The 18,040-nt window shown below is 36.6% G+C and overlaps 1 protein-coding gene across 1 annotated transcript in view; it reads left to right on the top strand.

The window, feature by feature from the left end:
- Positions 1-18,040, top strand: part of LOC306872321 (protein tweety homolog 3-like) — a 43,998-nt gene that overhangs the window by 8,770 nt on the left and 17,188 nt on the right. Inside the window, exons 4-5 of the mRNA XM_079420823.1 lie at positions 8,280-8,449; positions 16,590-16,701. Of these exons, the coding sequence (XP_079276949.1) occupies positions 8,280-8,449; positions 16,590-16,701 (282 nt within the window). The remainder of the gene's footprint in view (positions 1-8,279; positions 8,450-16,589; positions 16,702-18,040) is intronic.

Here is an 18,040-nt window from a genome sequence, read left to right as displayed (position 1 = left end):
TACAGTGAAAACAGTAATTGTGAAATACTATTACAATTTAAATGAACTATTTTTTTTATTTTAATATGTAGGCAATATATCTAAGACATTATATATCTTATTCATTATAGTTTATATATTAATATATTGAAGTGTAATGATTATTGTGTTGGCAAAGCCGAAAACGTGAAAAATTATATCTTCAATGTCACGATATTTCAGAAATGATTCTAACATTTTGATTTAGTGCTAAAGAAACATTTCTGATTGTCAATGTTGAAAACAGTTATTCTGCCAAAAAAAGAAGTTGTCATAATTTCTTCAAGGATTTATTAGATTTTATTTTTTATGGACAATGCAAAAGTCTGTACTGTCACTTTTGATAATTTTAATTCTACGGCACTGACCCTAAACTTATGAACTGTAAATGTATATATATATTATAGCATATTGAGGAGTGTGTGGTAAAACGTTTTTATTTTTTAGTCACCCGTTGATGTTGGTGGTGCAAAAATGGCATACTTAAAATGGCAGTTTTTTACTATTTTTATTAACTTTTTTGCAGTTTACATAAATAGTCCTGCAATGTGGGGAAAAAAATTAAAGTACCAATATTCTACATGTTTTTCATAGTTATTAATATGAAATAATTATAAAATATGTGGTTTAAAAATGCTATATAAAATAGTTATAGTTTGAGCTGGAATATATAGTGTCTTTTTAAATAGACACCTTTGTAAGCAGATTTTTCAACGGACGCAGCAGTCCAGCTCTACTCTCTTTTAAATGGGAAAAAATGCTTCCGTTTTTTTTGTTTTAATTTTTCTGGACTCCTTTTTAATGGTTAAATAAAATTTAATTCATCAAAAAGCATGTCTAGCTAATTAAAACAATGAAACCATTTAACATCAATTTATTAAAATTGAACAAAAATTACATGTTTAGGGCCCTATGAAATGTTTTATTTTTTCTAACCTTATGTTTTAAGGTTGTTTTATATTTTATTGTTACCAAATTCTGTGTTTTGCATGTCTAATTATTTGAAAGCATAAAAACAAGCTTCATCCTATGTTGTGTATTTACAATTTTTAAGACATAAAACATTCATTTAATTTATCTTTTAATTAATGAAAATTAAATTACATTTTTTGCAAAAATAAAGGGGATTTAATATTACAATTAAAAACACTGAAGAAATATTGTATGGTTATCCCTTAAAAATAAGGTTTTAATCATTTTAGTTGTAGCCTATTACATACATTCTACTGAACAATAGTAATGTAGGCTATTTCTGCCACAATGACTTCAAGGAAAGCCAAACTTTTATTTTGACGGGTTGCTGTGAATACCTTTACATTTCTGTGTGTATATGATATGAGGATAGTTTTACTCAAATGAAACGGGTCAAAAGCTCATGAAGTGACTCTCAAAGCAGTTCTGATGATGTTGTTCATGTATTTGTCCTCAGCAGACGTTAATATCACCACCGTGCACTTCAGTCTCCACCATTCATTAACACAGAGACACACAGAATTTAAATAGTATTATAATATTTTAGTATTAATATTTAAATATTGAAATAGTCTTTTTGCGGCTAAATATTTACAAATACGAGTGGGAGTGGGAGTGTGCTCAATTGTGTGTGTGTGTGCGCGCATATCGGGGTGGATTTGACAGAAATAGCATGCCATTGTGTAAATAAGATAAATAGCATAAGGATATTTAGTTTGTTTGATAAAAGAGCAAGGTATTGATCTGTTCTATAGAAAAGGTAACTTTAAATGACTTCTGTTGTGATCTGGCGCTATAGAGAAAATAAAATTAACTTGACCTTCAAGGGGGCGTTGGGGCCCCCTAGTGCCGTTGCCCCCCCCACCTCCCTCCTAATATAATGGCAGGGGAAAATGGGATTAGCAGATGCTGTACATCTGTTTTGGTTGGTATCAGGCTTCTGTTTTCTCAGCGTTACTGTACTAAAGATCTCAGCACAATTTTTGTCTGTTCTGTGTCCAGAATGAGAGGAATTTATGACTCTTTCTAAATCTGCAATAATTTGAGAAGATTTCCGTTTGCTGAAGACGTCTTCTACAGCTGTATTGCTGTTCTCGTTTGACGTGTGGAAAAAGCACTAGGGTTTTTTTCTCAGCAGGGAATGTTGAAATAATTAAAAGCATATTGGGCAGGAAAGGGGCCCAGCTGGCAGGAAGTCACGAGTAGTGGCGATGAAACGATTTACACCAGAACACTGCACCGTACACACACAAACACACATACAAATGACACAAACACTGAGCTGAGAGGAAAATGTCATTGTGCTTAAATGACTGATTACTGTTTTAGCTTAACTCAGTACAGATGAGGTTAATATGGTGATTTAAGTTTAGGCTTTGTCCATTAGCAGTGTGTGCTACAACCTTTTGCTCAGTAAAACTCTGTTGTTATTGATCAGATCCTAAAGATCTATATGAAGATCTGCAAGATTTACATGCATATTAATGAAATGATCTGGCTGGGGTTTTTTGATATGCAATAAACTGCTGATGTTCTTATTTCACACAAATATACTTGAAAATAAAGTAACTATTTTATAGTAATTTACCTGCACATAAGTGAATTTCTCAAGAAATTTTCAACAAAACAAAAAATAAAAACTGTGTATTAGATCTGTTCAATAGACCTCACAATTTAATTTAGTATAGTAGTTTATTTTAGCAGTGGTCGACTGATATGTGTTTTTTTATTTGTGGATTGCACACGTGATGCTGATAATATAGTGCCATATAAACAGTATACACAAACGTGCACTTGTTTTATACTCTTATTTTACACCATATTTGCTTTAAATACACTTAAGTAAATATTAAATATGATGTACTGTAAGTACACTTTAAAGTATAAAAATAAACAAATTATACATAAAATTGCTCTTATTTTGCACACTTTTGCACAGTATTTACTTAATTCAAATATTGTGTGAATAATTGTTTATTATGATTTGTCAAGACATGGATTGTGGGACTGACACAATTCTGTTTCCATGAATTTTGTGGTTATTGTTGATACTATTGCACTGCTTATACTTACCAGTTCTACTGCTTAAAAATAATTACAGAAAAAATTTGACTGAAACATATTTGATTTGTGCACACATGTTCAATAAACAATTTGGGTTTGGTTTTAAGGCATTCCTGTAATTAGATAATGTCAACTTCCTGCCATCCTGCTCTTTATTATAGAGTCAGCCCAATACAAACTTAAGTTCAATCTCTCCCTCCCTGTGTCTCTGAGGGCTGGTAATAAGATAATTACATTTGAGAGTTGCAGACTCCCTCCCCCATTCCCATCCTCGCCTGGATTTTTTGGTCTTGTCTCTTCTCTTTGGTCTTGATTGCTGCTAGTCTCCTTTTGTGATCACAATTAAATCAGCTACTTAAACTTCATCACATGTCCAGGAAATCTCAGCTTCGTAAACTTGGTTTAGTTTTATATAAAAACAATAGAAGCCTATGATATATCCTCATTTAGATTTGCAACGTAAGTGTGTGTGCGTGACAGCTGATAATGAATCCTCTCTAATCTCTTTACGGATGCTGTCATTGGTGACTGACTCAAATGAGCTTTGACACCAGCAGGCGGCTGCATATATGAAAAAAAACCACCTGACCCTAAAAAAATTCTAACAAAAGGTTTCTCAGTTGTTTTTTTTGTAGTATTAGGTGTCCTTAATAACATACTAAAAGTTTACCAAAGTTTGACCACTAGAAAGGTGTCATTTTCAAGATGGTGTCCAAGATGAGCAGGAAGCCCTTAAAATATCCTAACTCCTTCATTATTTGACCTAGCCAAGTAATCTTGGTATCTAACCCCATGTTTTCTTGGTCTATGAATCCATTGGACTTGCCTAAATTGCACTGACATGATTACATACTTATGGAATACATGATTTTGTGAGATTACTGTAAGGTTTTGTCATTGTTTGGGGTGAACCAGAGATGTAAACGATTTAGCCTATGTCATGTAACTCCTACTCAGTAAGTGTTTTTGGACACATACCCCTTTTTTTGCTAAATAGATGTTTTCCTCTATAGATGTTTTGAGTATAAAGGTATTATACTTATCCCAACAAAACTAAATTCACAATTTTCAGCAATTCAGAAGATGGTGGAAGAGAATACTGACATTTGATATTGCTTGTCTCATTGAAATGTTGTTGGCAGCCCAGTGTATACCATTTTGCTCAAACAAAATTCATCCTTGACTACTTAAACCACCCACCCCCCCACCAAGATTTCTAACACATGAAAAAGGCCAACAATGTGTGAGTGTGTTAAGAGAGGATGACATTGTTGAATTAGCCTGAGAAAAAAGTACACTCCAAATGCAATTTTGACCATGAGTCATGTTGTTGTAAACCAAGAAACCTGCCCCATTTGCTGTAAAAACTTAAGAGATGGCTCTGATGTGGTTGAGGTTCATCAGAAGGGAGCTGATGGAATCAACAATGCAAGTGTACAAAGAGACGTACACATTTCCGCTGGTGAAATAGTACACTCAAAATGTTGACAGAAGTACATAAATAAAAAAGACATTAAAATCCAACAAGATAATAAATCTGAGCCACCAAAAAGAAGTACCAGAGAAGCAACTGGTCCTTTCAATAGCCAAACTGATTGTCTTTTCTGTGGGACTACGATAACACATGGAAGTAAAGACACAAGTAGTGTTAAGACTGATACGCTTGCAGAGTCCATTCTTGAGTGTTGTGACAATCGTGCAGATCAATGGGCTTTCACTGGATTGGAAAGGAAGACATGAACACAGTGGACTGGGGATGGAAACTGGTGAACAACCGGTTCCTGCCAGTTGTGACCAGTAAGACTGCTGCCCCAGAAAGCCTCCTGCAGATGATCCACTGTAATTGCACAACTGCCTGCCGAACACAACGGTGCAGTTGCAGGGCATATGGACTACGGTGCATGCCTGCTTTACCCCTTTTCCACCAAAGCAGTTCCAGTGCTGGTTCGGAGCCAGAGCCGGTTGTTTCAAACCGGTTCTTTGTTTTTTCGACACCCAAAGCACCAGCTCCGAACCAGTAAAAGTGGTTCGTAAGTAGCACCAAAACATTGCTGGGCTAGAAGGAAGAACCTCTTGCGTCAGGGGCTGGGGGCAGGGTTACCGTGACCAACAAGAAGAACAGAAACTTGGACCGCCATATTTGAAATAGCAGCTAAACGCTAACACGTTTGATTCGCCGTGTTTGGATGCCGATGTAGGTTCGCAAAGCCATGAACATCAATAGCAACACAACGTCCGCCATTGCTGATTGTTTGTTTAGGCTTGTCCGGGATGGATCGGTGCTGCGCGGACCGTTCGGTGCGAGGTATATCGGGGTGCTGCGGGAGTGACTGGAAAGCAGACGGCTCTTTAAGCTTTTGGATCGCTCTCGCGGTGCTTTAGTGTGTTGTATGCCGATCGATCTGCGTGGCGCTGATGCACCTCGAACAAGCCTGTTGTGCCACGCTAGTGAACCGAAACATGAAACGTATTCAGTGACGTAAGCCCTGGCTCTGTATTGGCTCTCTAGCCTGTGGAAAAGCAACCGGTTCTTAAAGGGTTCGCCAGTCGAACCAACTAAGAACCGGCTATAGCACTGGCTCTGAGCTAGCACCTGGAACTGCTTTGGTGGAAAAGGGGTACTTGTAGACCATGTCAAGTTGGGAATTGTGAGAATCACTATAATCAACCTCTATGGGAGGAAGAGTGTGACGACTAATGGTAAATCTAGTGAAGGTCACAGTGCAAAAAAGTATAAAATATAAACCAGAATAAGAGGAAACAACTGAAGAAAATAGAAAAGTATAAAAAAAAATATAAAAAACAAAAGGCAAAAAAACAAAACAAAAAAAAATATAAAAAAATATTTAAAAAAATAAAACACTATTAAAACAATCATTTTACAGTACCACACAGTTTTAATGAATTTATTCTTTATTGGAATCAAAAGAATTATGAACCACAGAAACCACCAACACTAGGCAAAACAATATGAGAAAAGAGAAATATGCAATTACTTAAGGGGAATTGTACTTATTTTTCGCATAAATATGCTTGTAGCCAATTGATTTAATATATAATTGTACTTGTAATCAATTATCTATAATGCAAATATGCTAATTAGAATATTACATGGCCAAAACATGTATCAGGCACCAGTATTCCTGGTCTAGGAGGAATACAAAGGAGTAATGGTCATTTTAAGGACCTGACAGCCGCCATTTTGAAAATGGGGCCTTTCTTGGAGTCAAACTTTGGTAAACTTTTAGTATGTTTTTAAGTACATCTGATACTACTGTAAGCCACTGAGAAACCTTTTGTTAGAATTTTTTTGGGGTCAAGCCATATTTGCAGCTGACTACAGCAGACAGAAGCCGACATCAACTCACTCACAGGTCCCTCAAAGACTACCAGGGATGGACATTAATGTGAAAATCTCATGACACCAGTTTTAAGCCATAACACAATATCTCAGCCCACTCAAGTTAACAGCGAGCATGTAGCTTTGTACTTTAAGGGTGAAAATTACGTCACTAATTGTCACCACTGTTGGTGATTTTGCCATGATGAGAGTCTGTACAGGGGTGACTGTATCAAACTGGGTCAATCTGGGCATTTGAGGACAAATGAGTGATCTTACTCTATTTAAAAAACCTGAGCATTTGATTATCAACTGTTTGGTGATGCTGCATTTCCTTTCATGCCCTGAACTGTCATTCAGTAAGGTTTGTAGAGTAGAGGTTATCATCATTTTGACTCAAAGGTCCTCGACAATTCATTTTGTGATTCCAGACGTTTTAGGAGGCATATGTTCTTTAATAATAAAACAATAACAATAAATAACAATAACAATAAACAATAAAAACAATATATATCTTTTGAGGGATATCTTAATTGTATGTTGTTTTAGCATTAATTAAATGAGAATGTTATAATATATGAATAATAATCATTTTAAATATTTTTAGTTTGCACTAGTTTGCTAGTGAACCACTGTTTTAAAATATATGCTTTTTGTAATTGGTGGTGCTTGCTAAATTTGGCCTGAATTCTTGTTATATTCTAAATTGATGATAAGATTAGTCATAAAATTAGATTAAATGTAAAAAAAAGCCTTATAGCTATAGGTAACCTGTGCCGTTTTTAGAAGTACCTGTAATAGACTACACAACTTTTCAAATCTGGACAGATTTTCTGTATTCATCATACACTGCATGATTTTCTAAGAAATCCTTCAGCCTGAAACTGCAGACTGGCTCACATATTCGGCTGTAAATCTGGGCCAAGATCGTGTAGTGTATTCCAGCTGTTAGCAACCTTTGCCCTGGCAACAACCTAGAATGTTTTGCATGAGCAAGCATCACTCCAATTGACTTCAGAAAACATGCAAAAATATAGGCTAGTAAATATGTAGTTGAGATAAAAAAGTGTATTGCAAGAATAATGTGCTGCTTGAGTAAACAAAGGACATGCTCAATATATTCCATTAAACAAAAGATATTCCAGAGGAAGCCAACTATTCCTTATCTTTGTATGTTAAAAAACTGAAAATGTGAACTACTAAAACCATGCTGCTGTATTTTTAATGTGATTTACCTAAATAGGACATGCTTCTCGATCATCTTGTTAGTACCGGATGAACATTCAGAAGATTATTTCCTTTATTAGGGGTAGATTATGGTTAGGAATACCTTTCAGATTGTGATTTTAATAGGAATGTTGTTCCAGAACTAACAAGGGATGTTGATTTAGTATCACATCCTAGTTCTTGGCACCATGTTGTGTGTGTGTGTTTGTTTATGCAGATTTGTATACAGTAGAACCTCTGAGCTTATACTCCACAGACCAAAAGAAGTCTCCCATGTACAGCCTGACCTACATTTGCTGCATATGGAGAAAAATCTAGATCATTCATGACACTTCTGGTTCAGTGGAAGAGCTTGTGGATGTAGATCTGGATTAAACATGCAGGACTCCTGAAAGTAACTCCCCTTTTATCTAAAAGCAGAGTGTTTCCCATCCAGAAGAGCAGCTTTTACATCACTAAGTATAATAGTCTCAAACAAATATGTTACTCCAGATTACAGTTAGATAAAACATGCTATACTGCACAATAACAAAAGATTTTGATTTGAAGAACCAGCCTTCAATGGCCTCATTGTATTCTTAATTGTTCACGGTTCATTTACTGCTGCACTAAAGAAAATGAAGTCTAAATGACTCCCTTTTTCTCTCTCTCTTTGCAGTCTGTGTTGTTGCTAGGTGCAGTTGCGTTGGTGTGCTTGGCGCTCGACCTCCTCTTTCTCCTCTTCTACTCCTTTTGGCTGTGCTGCCGTCGCAGGAAGAACCAGAACTCGCCCAATGCAGACTGCTGCTGCACTGCTTGGTGCGTGATCATCGCCACGCTCGTGTGCAGGTCCGTGGTTTGCACTCTTACACAGTTAAACACGAAACACTCATCACCTCGCTGCCTCCACGCACACATCATGTGGCAATACACATCATAAATTCCAGTTAATTGGGCTTCACAATTGGACTTCCACACAAATAAATCTGTCAGTGAAATCCATCCAGTTGGGAACATTTTGGCTGTGCTCCTAAACCTAGAGAACTCCCTTGCTGTCCACTGCCAACATAGGCAGAAAACCAAAAAGGTTTCTTGTTGTTGAATAATTGTAAAGTAATAGTTCACCCTAAAATGAAAATTTGCTGAAAAATCACTCGCCCTCAAGCCATCCAAGATGTAGATGAGTTTATTTCTTCATCGGAGCAGATTTGGTGAAATATAGCATTACATCACTTGCTCACCAATGGATCCTTTGTAGTGAATGGGTGCCGTCAGAATGAGAGACTTAACAGCTGATAAAAACATCAGTTTTTGAGTGCACAAATGCATGAGACTTAAAGGGGTAATCAGATGCAAAATTCACTTTACAAGTTGTTTGAACATAAATGTGTGTTGGAAGTGTGTGTACACATCCATCCTATAATGATAAAAATCATTATAGGATTTTTTTTATTTTTTATCCCCATTTTAAAATCCCCTTTCTCAAATCAGGCTGTTCTGAGATTCCTGTCAGAATGACGTAGTTCTGCGCAGGCCGCTCCCACAATAGTTGATTGACACGGCCATCTTACCTTAGACCCGCCCTGAGTGAGCTGTCATCCGTCTGCCATTGTGTCGACTCGGGTGCAGGGTGTAGTATTCTAACCACATATTATTTTTATTTTAGCTTTTAGGGAATCACTCTTAAGATGATTATATGATTAATTGCTATTAATCAGAATATCCAACTTATACCTGGTTAACGATACCTTATTAACGACTTGTCCAGCAAGTATTAAAATCAGCACGTTATTTCTTAACCATTTGTCTATCTTATTCGCTGGCCAACGATACAACAACCCAAATAGTTAACTTTAGTTATCAAGCTCATGAGCGTAGGTAACGTGACCTTTTTGGCAAATAATTACGATTTGAAGAATTACATAGCAGCAGACAAGAGATTTCTTAATATAATCAAAGTTTATTTACTACTCTAACACACTACTACATTAAACAACACAAAACAAAAGACATAAACACACACATTCGTTGTAATGGATTGTTCTGATTTGAAGAGAGTCTTAGGTTCTAATGCTCGTTTCAACCTGAGGGAAATCACACGCAGGAACTCTTTATCCTTACTCTTAAAAAAAATAGATATAACCAGTTTCAGCCAATTTAAGGAGGTTTGCTTGCCTTACTGTTTCCTCAGTTGTTTCCGATCGAGCTCAGTCTTTTTTCGGTTGAAGACGCCTCGGCTTCAACTGTGCTCTCATTCGACGGACCGTGCGCTGATTGGCTGCTTGGTAGGTCGTGTCACGAGGGTACTCTTCAGTGGTTGGAGGGCTTCGTTCTGACTTGATGACGCTATCAGGAAGTCGTTCGGTTCCTGGCTTCAGATGTTAGTTTCTTTCAAAGTTGAACTTTGATCGCGGTTGCAATGCTCAGCCGTGATGTTAGTGGCAAGAAGCGCTTTGCAGCGCGTGCAGAACGAGATACGAGCGAGGCGAGCGTGAGCTCTTCCTTTTCAGTTTTCAACTCCAAACAAACTTTTCAGTTGCGCATCTGTTTTTAACGGGCCGATTTGGGATCCGTCCACAGGCGCCTGATCCAATCGGATTCTTCCTGTGGGGCGTTTGATCCAATCGCAAGTGTTTCTGTGGGGCGGAGCCCCGCCCTGCACAGCTGCGTGTTTTTCTATGCATACATTGTCCATTCATTTATTTTATCACATTAAGAACTTATCGACAGCAGATTTCTATCCGTATTGTAATCATGCATTGATGAAAACAGATCATTTTCATTCATACCACAACATTATTCATGAAATTAGTATTCGTCTGACACCAAACATTAGGCATTTGACATGCACAAAAATACATATCCTTTATATTCATTACGTGGTTAATGCATTGATTAAACGATCCTGAATTCTAAATAATCACATCGAGCATGTGAATTTATACATTCTGGAAAAAGATTACCATAATACCATAAGTTCAAAATAACGCAACAAGCTTTCACATGTCACAAAAACATCCTTTAATATATATGTTGTAAATATATGGTATATAGTGTTTTTGTTTTCGAGTATAATTTCAGTCGCAGAAACTTAGTATAACTCGTTCCCTTTTAAAAATGTCTTTAAGCAAAGCTGTGGCTCTCTTTGTCTGTTTTAGAGAACGCAACAGAAAAGGCGCATTCCTTTCTTGGGCGAAACGCGAGGTCATAATGTCACTTCTTTTGGAAAGTCTGGAGTTGTCTTTGGTTCGAGTTGGCTGTAAAAACGTCATCTTCAGCTGATACCACCCTTGATTTACTGCGTGAACGTCAGGGATTATCGAGGGAGTCCACGTTAGAACCTTTTTTTCCTTCAGACGCCGAAGTCTTTATTTATGATAAAAACCAGCCAGGCGCTTAATTTTATTCTCGAAAGACATCCAGATGTTACTCTTCCATATATCCTGGGTTTATGGTCTCAGGAGATTAGGCAGTTAATTCCAGAAGATGCCAGCCCGTCTGGAAATTGGGTATGTGTTGAAAATAGGTGTGTGAGCTTCGGTCAGGGACCCAAGCCTTACAAGGGGAAGACAAGATGTCTCCGATTAAGCGATTGAGGTGTTTGTTGTTGGATGTGGTAATGAATATAGCAGTCGTCATTTACTCCCGACATCTGAGCCGCTGAAGACGCAGAGGATTAATGTTACTTTCATTTTGAAGGGAATGCGCCGATCCCGATCTGCCTAAATGCGTTATGTTCGAGCGAATCATTTGTGATCCTGCTTCATCTACAGAAGAAGTGAGTATAAGGGTTTTTATGAATCTTTGCAAATCTTTTATTAGGCCTTTCCTAATAACGTGCTAGTTAGCCAGTTTCACGGCTAAAGTAAACCGTACTGCTCGTCACTCCACGGAAGAGGGGGGCGGGGTCAGCAGAGCTCATTAGCATTTAAAGCAACATGGACTAGAATAGCTTGCTAAAAACTAGTTTTTGACAGGGTGGTTTTTACAGTACCATTGATAAATTTTAACCAAAGTATGTAATAGATTTTCATTAAGACCCTAAAGAATCATACCAACCATGGAAAATGGGCATCCGATGACCCCTTTAAAGGAATAGTTCACTACAAAATTAAGATTGTCATCATTTACTCACCCTTGTGTTGTTCCAAACCCATTTGATCCATCCCATTAAATGTCTGCCAAGAGAGTAATAAATGGTTCCTTGAGAATAGTAAATTCTAAACAGAAACCTTCAGTCCAAAAAGATATGTATTTGTTACCAAAAGCAAAAAAAAGAACTAAAAAGCTCTCAAGTAATTGCTGTATGACACACAAATCATGTAACACATATGGCAGCTTATTAAACGCCTAACCCACGCTGATGAGCGCCGCTGGCCGTGATTCATTTGAAATAGTAGGTGTGTGTCCTGCTTGGAAATTTTTCACAATCCACATGCTGTCACATTAGGTTAACAAGCTTCCATCTGCTTTCTTGTCACTTTTGCGAAATCAAATACATTACCTTAGTTGACCTTGACAATAATATTTTAAACTCTTTTTATATACTGACATAGTAATCTGTCATCTTTCTGTTCTGTTTGTCTAAGCTAGTAAATAGTGAAGTGTTTATGTGCAGAGTATCTTGCTGTATACATTTGGTCTCTTGTGAAAACGTCTCTAATCATTCCTGTCAGATCTCTTTAAATATAGAGAGAGGTCAGTTCAGGTCGGCAGCTATTCCATGCTGAACCCAGGACACAGAGGTTAAGTGGTTGATTCCGGGTTAATAAGGGTTATGCGCAAAAAACTTCAGTGTTCTTTAAAAGAGGTCGCATTGCTTCCGGTTCAGCTATTTTGTATGTGCTTTGTTAAATATGGACATGCCGTCAAAGGAGATACCAAGGATGAGCATAACTGATGTCCACCACGAATGCAGATTGACATCAAAGGTTTCGTTTTTCTTGCCACTATCATTCAAGATTCAAGATTAAAGATTTTTTATTTGTCACATACACAATTATACAGAGTATAACCAGCAGTGAAATGTAGGCATTCAGATATTAATATTAAATAAAATGCCAACAATAACTGATTACCTTAAAATTGCATAGATATCACAGTCAGTTCATAAAGCTGTTAACACTTTCTCAGACAAATGAATGCAATGAGACCTGTTCTCCGGTTTTGTCAGGTGACGTTTGACATAAACCCCATTGTCCTGCAATGACCCTGTTTAATAATGCCAGCTGCTCCTTTCAGCGGTCGTGATGTAGAAATTTAGTCTTGAAATAGAAGCCACACAGAAATACTGTGATTTTTAGGGGGCGGCTGTGCTTTAGTTGTTTACACTTAGTCCGTAAATGGTTATCTAAAAAGAACTTCTTGTCGTGACCTGAGATTTTGGGCTCCTTCATTTATGTAAAGACAAAGCTTTGATTGTACCAAAAGGATTTTACACAGTTCTGTTCTAATTAAAGATGTAAATTTTTTTTTTTGTGTACAATCCTTTGATGTGAAAGCGCATTTTAGTTATGCCATTTTAGAAATAATAAAAAAAACATTCACATGCATGTTTGTTAGCCATGATTAATTTATTGATTAATCTGACCAAAATGTCTGATAATATGGAAGTTACTGAGATGAAGTGAGTAATATTCATCAGGTCATGTGACCTTAATATGGTGGTCACATAAGATCATCCTACGTGATCTTTTACGGTGAAACTGTTAAACTCTTAGAAGTGTACATAATCTTATTTGTTTTTACTTTTTCAAAAATAATTGTAATTTCATTAGGGCAGCATTTTTTAACAGGAGGTCTGTTAAATATTGTTTAAAAGATTTTTGGTGAAAATACAATTTAATATTAGGCTATTATTATTAACGTGAATAATAATAATAATAGTAATGTACATCAATAATGATTATTAATATCTTTGCAAATAATCAATGTAAATACATTGACATTTAGCTGCGGAAGGAGAAAAGTCTTATAAAGTAAAGTTAATTTAATTTGTGTAAATAAGCCATAATTTTGCATACAATTTTTAGGCAGTTTTCATTGCTTTTAGGTTGCTTTCTTTGTCTTCTGTTCAGATTATTTTCTGTTCTCTCCTCCCATTTGTCGCTCCACTAGGGTCATCAGACGATCTCCTCCCCTCTGTTCCACCCCTTCTGCCTTCCCTTCCTCCTCCTTTCACTCATCTGTCCTGTATCTGACTTCATGCACTGCCATTCAATGCTGTGATTGACAAACAAAGAAGAGATTATTTCCCTTAGAGAGAGATGGATGCAGAAAGAACCAGAGAAAAGGACAATGACGACTGATTGATTGAGGGAGATGCAGATAAAGCTTATCTGGGAAAAGTGCGGGATCAGACTGAGTGATCAGTCCATGGCAGAGATGAGAGATGTCATGCTGATATGATGGCTCAGATGAAATGCACTGCGTCTCATGCATCATTAAGCACATCAAATAGTGCACACGTGCACATGCTCCGTTGAGTGACCTAAAACACAGTAGCACTCTCCTAATCTCCCTAATGTTTTGTGTCTTTAGTAGCTCAATGAATGTTCTCATTCAGAACTGTGCAAAATACTCATTTTGTGAAACAAAATAAATATATCCATGAAGCAATATTACATATGATTTATTTTCAGAAAATTTAATGTGCTTTTTTTTATTGTGGCAATGGCAGATTTTTTTCATTTGTTTGAAGCAAAATCTAACTAAATGTATCATTGTATTTCTTATTTTATAATAGACACTTGCATTGTAAAACAATATTGATTTAGACTTGTATGCATTTCTTTTTTCAGATGAACACAATGTTGATAACCAAAAAGTTCAAGTTCTGTACAATAGTTTTATTGTATTTTTATCCATTTAATGGATGTCCATGGGAAGCAAAACAGTTTAGATACCAATATTCTTCAAAATGTAATTGTTTAATTAATTATTTTTTATGCATATTAAGCATCCCCCAAAGTACTAAAAGAACATTTAATGTAATCGTTAAGAGACCAGAGTTGGTAGTTTAGTTAGTTTATCCTTCAAACAAATGAAAAATCTGCCATTGCCGCAGTAAAAAAAAAACATTCATTTTCTAAAAACAAATGTTATGTAATATTGCTTCACAGATAAACTTATTTTGTTTCAAAGATGTTTTTGACACTGTTTTCAGATGTTTACTGGAAATAATGAGACAAAGCAGCTGATCGATATTATTTGCCGTGTGTCCTGGGCTAAAGAGACTCGTCGTGGACAAAAATATTTTCTTCCTCTCTGTATTACGTTCTCTCTTTTTCCCTCTGTCGCCCTCACATCAATTTTCCCCCCTCTCTCCCCGGCGCTGCCCCCCTCGGAGCCTTGGAGATGTTGCCATAGCAACAGAATCAGATTTTGAACACTGAAGCCGTGAGATGAATAATGCACTGCAGGTCTCTCTGCCAGTGTGTGTGTGTGTGTGTGTGTGTGTGTGTGTGTGTGTGGGCACTGCGTATATATGAGTGCTATAGCCGCAGAGAGTCATTATTTAATATCTCTTATCTAACACTGCCAGATTCTCACAAAGATATTTGTATTTGTGCCCGCTGTTTAATTGCGAGTAATTTTGTCTTGGTTAATTGATACTACTTTTGCTCAGTAATTGACCCCATCAAGCCAATTTAAAGCAGCCAGGACTCATAAATATTAATGTTTCAAAGTGACTCATATATGTCATTGGTTCAACCAAACTGCATTTCTAAACAAACCCACATAGACATGCACATTTAATCAAAATCAATAATGCAAATATCACAATATTCTGCACTGAAAACTATGTACTATTCAATTTATATGGTACTTAAAATCATGGTACTTGTATAAAATAACATGGAAGTACAGTAGCTTTTGTAATTTTGGTGATTTGTTTTTTAATTAAGTTTGCTTAATATTCAGTATGATCACATTACCATCTTAAACCAACACTGTTGCACTTGGGAATCAAATATTTTCATATACATCATACCAGTTTTGGATACAGTTACTAAACAGAACTGTTAGCATATGTGCCCACTCACGCGATCTAACAGATAAACACATAAGAGGATGATTATGGTCAGTGCTGTTATCGTGAGGGTTTCTGGGTAACAGTGGGAAAGCCTCGGTGAGCCACGTGACTCCTGACCTTAACAAAGAATGACAGCTTGACCTCTCTCTCGATATCTCTCGGTCTCACACACTCTTAAGCTTATAAGAGCTCTCCTGCCTAAATCCTCTTGTATTTGAGGGACAGAGACAAAAAGGAACACATGCAGGAAAATGTGCACGCGGCATCAGATAAAACGCTCACGCGTACACACCAAAACCACCCTGAGATCAATGTACCTGAAATAAATGCTTCAATATCACACATTAATTCCTTTGTGTTGATTTACCCTTATAGATAAGGTATTTCAAATATAAAAGAAAGTTTATATTGTTCATGTAAATTCTGTTCTTTTTCTTTTAAAGATGTAAAGATTCTCGTTTGTGTGTGTGTGTGTATGTATGTGTATGTATGTATATATATATATATATATATTATCTACATTATACAATTTAAAAAAAATATATGCATAATAATATACAGTACACATATTATGTGTAAACAAACTTTTATTTTGGATGTGATAACAGCCCTAATACACACACACACACACACCCACAGAATAAAATGCATAGCAGTCAATTCACACATAATTTAGGTTGACTATAAGCATTGTAGATTTTTCTGATACAAGCTGGAAATGTTAGGGAAATCACATGGATCTGTGTTTTATTGTCTTTGTAAAAGTACACTTGTAAAAAAAACACTGTTGTTCAACCAAGATCAGCTCTGCCAACTTGGGCATTTTCTTGTTTTTGTACTTTTAGCATTTCAGAATAAAGACATTGCTTGTGCAAGAGCGTTGATTTACAGCCTATATAAAAGAGTCTGCCACATTCACTTGAGCTAATTCCTGTTTTGATCACTTTCCCGCAGTGCTGGCATTGCAGTCGGTTTCTATGGAAACGGCGAAACGTGCGATGGCATGACACGTCTGACATACTCTTTGCGCCATGCTAACCAAACAGTGGCAGGCATCGACAAACTGGTGAGTCATTGACGCTTTTGTTTGTTCTGAGCTGGAGACATTTTGCCTTATCCAGGTGTTCAAAACATACTTAACTGCCCTTTTGTTGTCAATCCTGAACACTTAACCACTTTTTTTCAAGCAGTTACCACCGTTGCTAGCTATTTTACAGCCCTAACTAATAGGGTTGCACAGCATACCAATACTAAAGTACTGTGGTGCCAAAAATGTACCTCTGTCTCTACTGAACTCCCCACTGCTGCCGCTAGAGTTCATTGCCCTTTGCTGAACACTTTAACTTGAATAAACATTCAAATCTGTTGCCAAATGCTCCACCGCACCTCATGGCCATAGCTAAAACCCCCAGCATACAGGGTTATTAAATGTTAATGCATTCATAAGGTTGAGGGTTTAATTGTTTTGGTAGGCTGGCTAGGACTTCTCATAGGAAGTAATTATGTATCAAAATATCCATTAGCAGGTGTTCTGACTGTTAGAGAGCCTGAGAGCTCATTGAGTCCTAGTTTTCATTCAGTGAAAGCCGAAACGGAAATTAAGGTTTATCTAATAATCAATTAATTAATCAAATTTATTTAACAATCAACACTTGTTGTATGTAAGCATTTAAATTGCACAGCATTGAAACATCACAACAATTCCAGCCTTCCAAAACTGTTTTGACTGAAACCGAAAAATCATTTTCAGCTGAATAGCAATTAATATCAAAGTGTATTTCACTTTGACACTAACAGCTGAATGCATGGCATTTCAAAGTATCCTCCATTTGATAGTGTGCGTAAACACAGGCGTTTGCCACATGCGCACTGGAAAGTTTCATCTTTGTCCATTGTCTCTTTACCCCCCTCACAAAAGCGCTTATCAATGCGCCATCTATTGTTGTTGACATCTTCATTAGTTTTTCTTGTTGTTCTGTCTCTTCAGTTTCTTTTACAGCTGTGAAACAATGGCATTTATGTCTACTATTCTAATGTATTACAGTGTACTTGAGGCTTTACACGTTATTATTGGTATTATAATATCATTCTCCCCCTTATGACTAATAAAAGTGTGTTATAGGAGTTGTTCACATATTCTCAAATTGATGCTCGGGCCGAGCAGCTCGGTTAATGTATATCTTACAATGGAAAATCACAGACACATGATGACAACTTGTGGACAGCCAGTATGGTGATCTAGCAGAATGGATGATAAACGATGTATTTATATAATGCACTCAGATGAGATGTGCGCAAATGATAAAGTTATAAATATTTATTTCACCTAATATTTTAAAATCACCAAAATTCTGATACAGTCATCAGCCAGATGGGCAGTTCTCCAAAACTCATCGACCTGGTCA

Source organism: Barbus barbus (genome assembly GCF_936440315.1).
Source record: "Barbus barbus genome assembly, chromosome: 7".
Classification (NCBI taxonomy): domain Eukaryota; kingdom Metazoa; phylum Chordata; class Actinopteri; order Cypriniformes; family Cyprinidae; genus Barbus; species Barbus barbus.
The sequence above is the reverse complement of the archived record's forward strand: the minus strand, read 5'-3'. Positions and strand labels throughout refer to the sequence as shown.